Consider the following 12,500-nt stretch of genomic DNA (forward strand, 5'->3'; position numbering starts at 1 on the left):
GGTCTTAAACTACATAACTAACGGCAGTCGTTTTGCATCAGTGGCATTTAACGGCGTCGCCCACTTGCACTGTGGTCGTGGTCCAGAGACAGCAGAGCACCAGGTTGAGCATTGCATTTTGACACGCAGCTGCCTCGTGGCTTCAGCGCGGTTTATGCTTGCCGGAAAGTTTTGTTGAGGTGGAGTAGATAGTCTTAACATTACAGTTCTTGTGCAAGATGTCGTTTCCATTCTGTGTTGCCCATAAGTCGGCGTAACTGGTAATTCGGAAAAAAATTAAGCGATGATGAACCTGATCAATGGCCGAATGGAGGACAATGAGGCTAAACTCTAGCCCCCCCCCCCCCCCCCACCTCCCAATTATTGTGTAAAGCTCTTTCCACACATTTTGCCACCAACCGATTTGTACATTTTACTTGTCATAATAAAGCGATTGATATTATATTATAGTCGTCCAGGACTTACTTTCTTTATCCTTATACTACTAATGACTCCTTTTTTTGTCTGCCGGTTGTATCGACGCCGATGTTTTTCCAGGCTTGGCCAGCCTTTTTAAGTTCTTCATCCATGGATCTTCTCTATGTGTCTTTGGGCTTGTCTCTCCGTCTTTTGCCATCGGAATCCAGCGGAGTGCTATTCTTGGCATCGGAGCAGTTGCCTCTATAATGGCAACATGTCTAAGCAATCTCCACCTGTGTCTCTTTATTGTTGCTGCTATACTCACTGTATCTGTCTCTTTCTCTTAGAGTTTCATTTCTAATTTTATTGGGCCAAAATATTGCCTAAAATTCTTCGGAGGAATTTGTTTTGAAAATATTTCAATTTATTTGTTAATGTGGTTGTTTCTCTCCAACATTCGCTGCCATACAAGAGAACTGAAAGGTGGGTTATCGGTTCAACGCTCAACTTCTACCCGAGGGAGGGTGGGTCACACTTTGGCCTCTCAATTCGATCTGTCCTACATTGTGACCTACCAGCAAAGCTCGCAAGATCACAGAGACACGCTAGCCCTCAGACCGCTGCAAGGTCCTGACCAATCGGATACGGTTGTCCATGAGGCTGTCTATAATGTATGAAATAAAAGTTTGGCATCAACTCATCCGAGGTCAACAAAGGATAGTATGCGGCGACGTCATTCGACTTAATGTTGTCGTTTTTAGGCAGTCAGAATTATGATAAATGTCTCTGGAATATAAACGTTAACGGTTACTTTTTTGTGTTGGATGCAATTACATCTATAACGAAATACTGCCATGACAAACAGACCTGTGTACATTTTACCGAATTGTATATTATTAATGTGTAATCTACCGTGCTCTGAAAGAGTTTTTTTTTTTAAAGTGTCAAGAAAACTCGTCCTTGAAACATCGATCGAATACAATGGTTGATTTTATTTAATATGAAGGACGAGTTTTCTGACCAACATTTTAAAAAAATGTATACTTTTTTCTAAGTAAAGGGCAGTGATATTTTTTCACCCTCTCTCTCTCTCTCTCTCTCTCTCTCTCTCTCTCTCTCTATATATATATATATATATATATATATATATATATATATATATATATATATATATATATATATATATATATATCCCCCCCCCCCCCCTTCCCGCTCTCAGACTCAAATGCCACTGTTGGAATGACAAAGGACAAGACTGGCTCTTCAACCGTCATTCTGTAGGATGGGCTTGTGGAGTGCATGCCGACTTTACAGAGCTTACCACATGTGTAGATAAATGGTACAAGAGTCAGGAGAACGAAAACCGAAAGAGAAAGTAAGTGAATTTAATTGAACGCTTATACTCTCGTACTCTGAAATAAAAAGATGTTTTAAATATTTTGGCCAAAAAACTCGTCCTTCAAATATCAATCGATTTAAATGAACCCCCTCGTGCGGCTATGTGGTCTTTTGGTATAACACTCACTTTCAAATCGGAAGGTCCTGGGTTCGATCCTCGCTCGGCGCATAGTTGAGTCCTTGGAAAAGGCTCTTTACTCGCATTCGCTCACCGTACTCTAATGTAAAATGAGTACCTGGCGTTGTCTCTGTCGGAAAAAAAAAAGTATTATGGCCTAAAATGCGTCATGCCTCTTCTACATGTTACGTGTAACTAATAAATAGAGGTGCCTAAATGAGTCAATAAAATGGAGATAAAGATAAAGGGAGTAAATCTGACTCATGAATGAACAACACAAAACAAACGACGTTTCGGCCCTTGGCCTTTATATTATTATGACAATCTTATATAAATATATATGTATTCTGCTTTTATTTGATAAAGGCCGAAACGTCGTTTGTTTTGTGTTGTTCATTCATGAGTCAGATTGACTCCCTTTATCTTTTCGTGTAACTGTTGGTCAGGGACCCTTTGTAAAGTGCTTTAGCACGTTTGGTGGGTGTTGCACGATATAAAAGCTCACGTTTATTTTGATTGTCAAAAACTCTCAAATCTTGAGTAGTTTGACAAGATGAGGGTCATTTTAATCGATCGATATTTGAAGAACGAGTTTTCTTGACACATTTAAAAAAACTCGTTGTTGTCAGAGTAACGCAGTGTAACAATTCATCACTATTTCAATGTCTATAATGAAACTTACTACAATACTATTGGTATCTGCATATTTTGCACTGAATTCTATATGTTTTGTAATGTAAATGTTACTTCTCGAAGCTCGAAGAAATAAATAACAATGTGAAATTGGATGTAAGCTTCCACTTAATTACGAAAACAGATAAAATGGACGTTTCGGGTTTCCCCTTTATCAACAAACCAGGATAAATGAGACACTACAGACACATTATCTCATTCGTCTGTAGTGTTTCATTCATCCTGTTTTGTTGATAAAGGGGAAACCCGAGATGTCCATTTTATCTGTTTTCGTAATTAAATTGAAGCTTACATTCAATTTCACATTGTCATAGAAAAATATTTTGCGAACTTAGATTCAAATTACATTATCTATAGATATTCAGCAGATGACTTGACAAGGGAGTTGTTAAAATCCATGGATAACATTTGAATTTGGATATCTTTGGTGGAAGCATGAGATGACGTTTTACATAGTTCTCCTCGCCTCTTTGCTGTGATGACAGCGCTTTTTTAATGAATATTTTTGTTATTCCGCCAACATTTAGCATAACAATAATGTTTCAATCACATAATCTTACTGTGTAAATCTATTGTGCCAAATTGCCTTATCAGGCTTGTTATCTCCAGACGTCATTTCTTTGTAGGTACCACTATGTGACACTTATACGTGACCCCGTGAACCGTTTCCTGAGCGAGTGGCAACACGTGAGACGGGGTGCCACCTGGAAGGAGTGCCGTCTCCACTGTGACGGGAGGGATGCTACGCTAGAGGAGGTTCCTTTCTGCTTTCGCAATGGGAACTGGTCCACGGTTTCTTTCGAGGAATTTCTGCAATGTCCGTAAGTAGACGATAAAAAGACACAAGAAATATTGAACTAAATAAAATAAAACATAGCAAGAGAAAAGCAATTGTGATAAACAAAGCTAAAATGGTTTTTAAAAGAAGGAAAGTAAAATGAAGATATACATTTTTTTTTAAAAAGAAAGAAGGAAACACAATCGAACGAAGAACTATGAGCTTTTTTATTTGTGAAAATGCTCTGTACTGTCATCTCTTTTTTATCAGAAAAAATAATAAAGACACAACTTATAGTAACATCAGTAATACAAATTTGATTCGGCGATCACACATTATTGACAAAGTAATTTATTTTTTTATTTGGCATTATTTTTCGTCAGACACAACACGGCGTTCAACAGACAGACCCGGATGCTGGCAAACATGAGTTTATCAGACTGTTATAGAATCAATTCTAACAAATCTAGGTTTGAAAGGGATGAAATCATGCTACAGAGTGCAAAAGACAATCTTAGAAGATTCTTTCACTTTTTTGGAATTCTGGAATATTCCTACGAATGTCAAGGACTTTTCCAGATAGTCTTCAAAGGGTTAAAGTTTAATAAAATATTATCTCCAAAACGAGGCTCTCTAGGCATGAACTACGTCATGTTGTCAGAAGACAGCTGGAACAGAATAATTGAATTGAACTCTTTGGATATTCGATTATATCAATACGCCAAGGATTTATTTTTTCAGCGATTGAAGAAAGCCCGAGTCCCCGTGGAGAAAAAGACGCATGAATGCAAGTATGTCGCAGATGGGTTTACATACACAACTGTTGAAATGTAGAAATTACTACCTTAGTGAAAAGGACAATGTAACAATACAATATTTAATGTAAATCTGTATATGTCCATCATAATAAGTGATTTCTTGTATGTTTGTCTTTTAGGGTTTTACGGCGCTTGCGACATATTTAGGTAATTTCAGCGCCAGTAAAAAGGAACATCATGGGATAGTAAAAAAAAAAAAAAAACTAGATTGCAATTAAAGCACACAAGAAATGTAAGACAGAGGGGAATGGTGCAAATAGGGGACATATGTAGATTCCAAGAGCATACCATCAATGTACTAAGTTTTAGATCACCTAAAAGTCTCATCCATACACAAGCATAGGATACGATTAAGAGGAACACAGTCAAATGCTTACATTATACATTTAAAACAACAAATATAATAATACATAACAGAAAGATGCTTTACAAGAAAAAAATACCATCTACCAAAATTAACACTATGCATTGGACTGTTTCCCTCTCAGCCAATGACACTGGCCAAGGCCAGGAAAATACCAAGTTATCCCTTTCCAAGACAAAGAGTGAAAGCAACTCGGAAAACAGATATTATAGGGGATAGAGCAGACGGCGTGACCTCCTGCCCACCACGGGAGGTCAAAGACCCCACCTACCATTATATGTGGCTAATCGTCTCAAACAGGATTGTGTCAGGGTGTACAATATGTCAAAAAGGGACGGTATCGATGTATCCTTATATGCAGGTCTGAAATTCGAACCCACTTTTGGGCCTAGTAATGTAATGGACAATATTGTGCGTCACAGTTTGGAATTTCCATGACAACAATGAGCCAATAAGGAATTGGGTTGTCAGACTTGCCAATAAGTGCACGCCAGAAGGAATAGTTGACCAAAATTGTGAAATTTTTAGCCTTTGGTGCTTTTCGAACCTACATAATATATTCTTATTAATAGAATATTAGATTAACAAATAAATAAATAAATAATATATATATATATATATATATATATATATATATATATATATATATATATATATATATATATATACACGTGTGCTTGTGTGTGTATTTCTGTGCATACCGTTTAAAACTACACACACACACACACACACATATATATATATATATATATATATATTTATATATATATATATATATATATGTAGTTTTAAAAGGTATGCACGGAAATACACACACGCACACGTTGACACATTCAAACATATATACATACACATACGATATTATATATATATATATATATATATATATATATATATATATATATATGCCTACACAAGCATGTATTTGCGTGAGTGTTACTTTATACAAAAATGAGAAAAATAAAATGAAATAATTAATATTTTCCATATAAATTTAGTTTATATTGTATGCATTGTATATTATCTTATTTAAGACTGAAAACGAACTTATCTTTTAAATCTCTCATTCAATAATACATACTCGTAATTACACAATCTCAAATAGTATGGTATATAACATTTACAAACTGTTTTTTTCGACAGTTTGCTAGATGTAATTAAAACAAATATATCCATAAGGCGATGTAAATTTAAAACAAACAATTATTGAACAGTGAAAGTATTGAAAAATCTTCACGATTGCATCATAATCATACAAAGCTCATAGTATAATGAAAAAAAAAATCATACCTAAATCTCAGATAAATTAATTCTTTGTCAAACATGATTTTAAATTGATTCATAGAACACGCATTTTTTTATGTCAACATTTACAGATTATTTTACAAATCAAAAATCATAATAATATATCCCAGTTTCCTTTTCAATAGAGGTCAGCTTCATTAATAGTCATGTGACAATACTTGACTGACAATACGATTCAATAGTCTGATGTCACGTCCGCCCAGCAACTAGCAGCTTGGTTCTAAACAAAGAAAATCCGTCCTTTTTATTCTTCATGCTAGCTAGAACTTTTTCACATGTCGTATGATCAGAATGTATAAAAGTCAAAACATGATCAGATTTATAATGTTTTTCTCCTCTGGATACTTTTATGCTCGTCGGAGAAATATTTCATAAGGGCGGTGATGAAGATAATAGCTTCCGCTATTGTTCCGAGAGTTTAGAATCAGTTCCTATGCGTCATTATGAAGGAAGTGATGTCACGACTGTTGAACCCTATAGCTGATTAACACGCATCCCTGAATAATTCCAAATTTCACCAATGATAATATAATTACAATTATTGGTTTATTTGTTATTAGCAGCAAACCCACTACATTTTCGATATAAAACGAAATTACTGTCATGTATATTATCATTTCCGCACTAGGCCCTACTGAATCTGACCCTCTCTCTGCCGCAGTCATTTATTATATTAATCTACGTGCACTTAATTGCATACATGTCGATATCAATCTTTTTTAAATTGCTAGGTTAGGTGTGAAAATTAATATCTAAATATTGTGCTGTTATTTCGTATTTTTGTATTATATGGGTTTAATACAATGTCAAAAAAACAAAAATGCCAAAAAGTCAAACCCAATTTATTGTTCATACTAAACGGCTTAAAAAATACAAACATAAAACACAATTTTTGGAATTTGGCATTAAAAACGCTAAATTGACAACCCTGATTCCCCGCTTCTTCTCAGTTTTCGGTTTAAAATAGGAGTCGTAAATCTTAGGGATCGAAAAAAAAAACTGATTTAAACATTTACATGTCATTGTAAAATTGACCTATCGCTAAAAATCTGACGTCTGCATCAGAAGAATAAAAATGCTAATTAACGCAATGGATAATTTTCCTAGCAGAAAACACTTGGGTTTCCCTGTGGACGACACACACACACACACACACACAAACACACACACACACACACTCACGCACACACTACTTTTAGAAACGTGTTTCATAAGTCATTTATGTTATTACTAGTGGTATAAGCCTGCAATCTTTACTTTGATTTTGCTTGTGTTCGAACTCTGCTTGTAAAGGAGTGAAATATTTCTCAAGCAGAATCAAACGATTTTTTTGGGTGCAGTTTGCATGTTGTGGTTTTACTAGCAACCCGTCGGTTGTCGGCGAATTCATAAAACCGAAAACCTAGTGACGTAACTTCAAGTGCGCTCCCCGGTATACTTCCTTTACTGCACTCGACCAAATGCATTAGACCAATTTTTCTGAGAAAATTTACTCCAAAATTCCATTTCTAAAATGACTGTGATCTCGTCAAAAATTCACCTACCGGACAACTCGTTGAAATCATGGATTTGAGACCTCTGGACAATTCGAAGGTCATTTAAATCGGCTGGTAATTAGATGTAAAAAAAATTCTTGCTATGTAAATAACAATAAGAAAAATAGGAATAAGAACCGCCCCGCCCCACCCCCTTCCCAAATATTTTTGCCAGGGTGATGAATTATTCCGTGTTTCCATAGATGAGATGTTGTAATGGTATAAGGGGGTGGTGGTGGTGGGTGGGGTGAAACAGGTATTGTAAAGAGCGAATGATATTGATATTGACCATATTACAGTGTTGCACTTTGTTCAATCAAGGTCTAGATCAGTAATTTGATGAACGATATTATTCATAACATGAAATATATGACTCTTTACCGGGAAAAGCTTATTTTCTTGTAGTCCACTCAGGTTTAACTCTCCTCCGGAGCCGCTATGAGGAAAGAAAGTCATTAGTTCGTTGTCAAGCAAGTTGCTGTACACAGCAGCACCGCTACTTCCAGGGCAAGTGTCAATATCGTAAAAGATCTTGGCATGTTGAGGATGAAATGTTTCATTCTGGAATTCTAAACCGTCTGGTAAGATCATCGATTCTCCAACAGCGTTGATGATTTTAGTTCCTGAAGGAAACGTAAAACGCCCTCGACTTTCCTTGTAATATCGCATTGCATATATTGCATCAGAGGGGAGTATAAATTTCACTCTAGATGGAATTACAATACTGTTCTGTCGGTCTGTCTGGGACATGTTACAACCAAGTGGATTGGAATCATCAAACGCTTCGACCATACTCTTTAACATCTCTTCCAATCCAAAATGTTTCAATGTTGTTTGTGTTTGAACATCCAACCCTTCCAATGTCTTTTGCATTGTGCTTTGCACAGCATCGTTGATATCACCATCTTCTGAAGAATCATCATCCTCATAACTTTCGTTACAAACTTCGTTGTCAGCATGATATGATACATCGCCTGTAACATCATTCGTAGAGTTGTTCTTGCTATTCAAACTTTTTTCCACCCCAATGGCAAAACCCTGTTGAAAAACATTCCCAAACAATTCTTCGAACAGTGACTGCTGTTGGTTATGAGATAATGTTTGGTCTAGCATTGTAGGCACCGTTTCTTTCAATGATTCTAGAATAGGAACTACAAATTCATCATTCAATCCATATGCATCAACTATTTCGGTGAAAAGATCAATCGAATCTTCTTTCATGGACGGACTAGGTTCTTTCATGTTAAATCCGTTATCGCTGCATTGATTTGAAGTTTGAATCGATGAATTTAGACCTGGTAGAATGCAGTCAATCATTTTCAAAGGCATCATTTGGAGTGGCACCTCTGAATCTTTTAGATTGTCTCTTATCAACTTCATCGAGGTAACTGTGTCGAAAGAACTATGACTGAATTCAGATGCAGTAGCATTACGCTTTATGCATTCATCATATAATTCACTGTATGCCCCCTTTACTGTTTTCTTTCTTTCGTCATTTTTTGAGTTTGAGACGTGTTCCAATTGATCATCTATAGCGTTATTTTTCCTCGGGGAAGGAGCATCAACAATTGCAGACTGAAAAAGATTCTCAAGTATTGACATTAGAGGATTTTGACTTGCTTCCTCTTCACCCTTTAATTTCAGTCCATCACTTACCAAGCAATTCATATTCGATCGTCTATTTAGGAAAGATGTCAGCGAAGCAAAACTTTCACCACTTAATTCCTTGTCTGAATTGTTTGAACTGATGTGACATTTGGTGCCCTCTGGTAGGACTATCGGGGTGCAAGTCTCGTATCTAGGTTTTACAGGCACTGTCAAATGCAAGACTTGTCCAAACGTGATCCTTTTACTGCACCCATGAGGATGAGACACAATGACCCCTTCAGGGGGGAGAGTAGTTGAATACCAATGCGGTAGGTTGAGAGCATTTGGAGAAGTTACACCGAGAATTGTCTTCACAGTTTTGCTGTCATGAGTAACGCACACTACTTCGCAGACGTCGGATTTATACATGCTGTCATGTGACGTGTTTGAACCATCTACACAATATCCGTATAACGTTTTGACACCTTCTGAGTCGACAGAATCGAAAAAACAGTCAATAGTTGCTTTCTCTGCTTCGGAATCGTCATATATGACATGAGTAGCCGTACTGATTGTTATCAAATAATATTCTTTCATTGGATTGTCCGATTTTACACACAAATGACACGGGCATGGTTTGTCCTTGAGGGGTTCCGAGGAAAGAAGTCTATTGATACTCCCAGTACCGTATCGTACTACTCTTTTGTTGCCGCGATACTTTGAAAATGGATAAGATGCTTTGCTATCGGAGAAAACATCCGGTCGATTAGTACTGGTGTATGCGACTCGTATTCTAACTGTTCGGTCAATTTTTTTCTGAATTAAATCCATGTTTTCTTCTGTTTGGAGTTCTTTGGGGAGGTTTTTCATGCTGAATTCTGATACAGGGATAAAATTGAGGTGTCCAGGGTTCTTTATGCAACACTTATGCCGTGTGTCCAGTTCATCGCCTTCAATCTCCCCTTCAATCTCCCCTTCAATTATTACTTCACATTCTGAAACGACTGTGGAATAAAATATTGGGTTATACTGTAAGACATTTAAAGATCAATAATATACATACCATTGCACATTATTTTAAAATATCTCCCGACGACGGAATAGCTTACATATAAAACAAAGGAAATGGCATGTAACCTGGTAGGCGTTTGCATAAAGACAACGCTGCTTTTCAAGAGCGGGGCCTCAGAATTTTAATTTCATCTTCTTTAGGACGACTTATTAAATGTGTTCAAAATGCATTTAATAATGTTATACCGTCAGGGAGATTAATTAATTTATACTACAGCCACACACAAGGCAACGGATAGCAATTTTTTTCTTTACCTATATTAAGTTTTTAAAAAAAAAGAAAAGGAAAAAGAAAAAAGAAAAAAAAAACAACCCAAAAACAAAACAAAAACAAAACAAAAAACAACAAAAACAAAACAAAACAAATAACAAATAACCAGAAACAAACAAACAAACGAAATAAAAAACATTGAGCATTTATTTAGAGCAAGATCCACTAAACGCACTCAAGGCGCATGGTCCCTCGCTAACAGTAACACTTAACATGTAGGACGAAAAATGACGCCTGTTAGGCGATATCACAATTTTGTTTTTCAATAGAGACAACGCTGTTAACCAGGTACTCATTTTACACCTAAGAACATTGAGAGAATGTGAGTAAAGAGCCTTTTCCAAGGACTCAACTATGCGCCGCTCAGAGCTAGACTCAAACTCTGGACCTCCAGGTTTCGAAGGCGAGTGTCATACCTCAAGCCACATAGCAGGACTAAATGTTATCAGTAATGATAAGTATTCAAGGTCAGATCACGCATATTTTAGATTAAGCATGATTATAGAATATGAAATGATCAAAGAACCACTCATACATAAAGTATTATAGTTGTCAATGTTTGAAATCAAGTGTCTTACATTCTACGTCTTTGGGGAGTCCCGACACATGTTGAATTATGTCCTCATCTGAAAATTGAAACAAATCAAAATGCCTTGTTAAATAATTGGAGATAAAGATAAAGGGAGTTAATCTGACTCATGAATGAACAACACAAAACAAACGACGTTTAGGCCCTTGGCACACAGAATACATATATATTTATGTTAGATTGTCATAATAATATAGGCGAAAATTTGTAAATGTGTGCGTGCGTGTGTGTGTCTCTGTGTGTGTGTGTGTGTGTGTGTGTGTGTGTGTGCAATGGACTCATTTAGGCACCTCTATTTATTAGTGTTAAATAATCACACGATGATAAATGGATTCAAATATTCTAGTTTACCATGAATGAGTTCAGCCAAATAAAAACGAATGATTAACTCTCTCCTTACTAGCCATTTTCAGGATTTTTTCCCAAAGCTTCACACCCAACTAACACAAAAATATATTTTTTATCACTCAAACACAATAGCAGTAAGTTCTTGCGATACATAATTTCTTTAGAAAAACATGTTCTACAACACACCGTTCATTTTCTTTAAATTTTGTGATGTACAAAAGAAGTTTGAATAAGAAAAATGTTGGTTGTATCGTAAAGAATGTGACGATTTTCCTATAGGTGGTAAAGAGAGGGTTAAATGAAGATAAATTAGTGGACTGATGTGAATAGATGGAGTGACTCCATTATGTTAATTAATATTAATAATGTTAACTTTTACGAAGTAGATAAATAAATAAGATAAACAAACTATATCCGTTGTAAACAAAGCACGTGGAGTTGGATTTTATCAATAGTTTTATAACAATTTTTGTAAAGTTAAACGGATAACAATAACATTGATTGCTACACCCAGCTATCAGAAAGAACATTCCGACATATAAGATTATAGAGTTAAAAAAACAACAAAAACAACAACCAGTCGAATTAACTCAGGACTCTAACCAATCCCCTTTTTGTGTTATTATAAAATATGTAAGAAAAAGGATACATTTAAGAATAAATTTATAAAAATATTACGTTAGACACGACATACCTCGTCCTGTCTCGCAATCTTCTGGATTTCTAGCCGCCATTTTCAATAGGAAAATCCCTTGTTTAGATCTGACAATGAAATGGAAAAGTGAAATAAATAAGAGTCATTGTTACAAAGGAAATACATATTTTCGTTTAAATCAATTTTACCAAGAGCTTGACTCGAATGGAAATCTTTGAGTACAAATCATTAAAAGCTTACATTTTCATGGGAAATCCCTTTGACATCGGATGTTCAGTTGATTATTTATGGATATTGAGAACAATGGGCTTCTCAAACCTTCTGCACTCTGGATTTTATCACTATCCCTTTTGTCTGAAATAGGCTTCAACAGTCATGACGTCACTTCCCTCGTAATGACGCATAGTAACTTAATAACTGGCTCTAAACTATCGGAACAATGGCGGACGCCCTTATAAAATATTTCTCCTACGAGCATAAAAGTGTTTCCAGAGGAGAAAAACATTATAAATATGATCATGTTTTGACTTTTATACATTCTGATCACATGATATATGAAAAATTCTAGCCA

General features: G+C 35.8%; 2 protein-coding genes across 3 annotated transcripts in view; one reads left to right on the plus strand and one right to left on the minus strand.

Annotated features, from left to right (window-relative positions):
* LOC144978964 (heparan-sulfate 6-O-sulfotransferase 2-like) overlaps window positions 1–4,220 on the plus strand; it is a 10,304-nt gene extending 6,084 nt beyond the window's left edge. The window contains exons 2-4 of the mRNA XM_078925583.1: window positions 1,619–1,774; window positions 3,235–3,429; window positions 3,770–4,220. Of these exons, the coding sequence (XP_078781709.1) occupies window positions 1,619–1,774; window positions 3,235–3,429; window positions 3,770–4,220 (802 nt within the window). The remainder of the gene's footprint in view (window positions 1–1,618; window positions 1,775–3,234; window positions 3,430–3,769) is intronic.
* Window positions 4,221–6,667: 2,447 nt separating this feature from the next.
* The window catches only part of LOC144978431 (uncharacterized), a 9,212-nt gene continuing 3,379 nt past the window's right edge, over window positions 6,668–12,500 (minus strand). For both annotated transcript variants that reach the window (XM_078924480.1, XM_078924479.1), the window contains exons 2-4: window positions 11,969–12,036; window positions 10,916–10,963; window positions 6,668–9,999 (exon numbers count right to left, since the gene is read on the minus strand). In XM_078924480.1, the coding sequence (XP_078780606.1) occupies window positions 7,721–9,999; window positions 10,916–10,963; window positions 11,969–12,008 (2,367 nt within the window). In that variant the 5' untranslated portion in view covers window positions 12,009–12,036 and the 3' untranslated portion in view covers window positions 6,668–7,720. The remainder of the gene's footprint in view (window positions 10,000–10,915; window positions 10,964–11,968; window positions 12,037–12,500) is intronic.

Source organism: Berghia stephanieae, chromosome 8, assembly GCF_034508935.2.
Source record: "Berghia stephanieae isolate SIO BIC M18660-M18661 chromosome 8, UCSD_Bste_1.3, whole genome shotgun sequence".
In the NCBI taxonomy this organism is placed as follows: domain Eukaryota; kingdom Metazoa; phylum Mollusca; class Gastropoda; order Nudibranchia; family Aeolidiidae; genus Berghia; species Berghia stephanieae.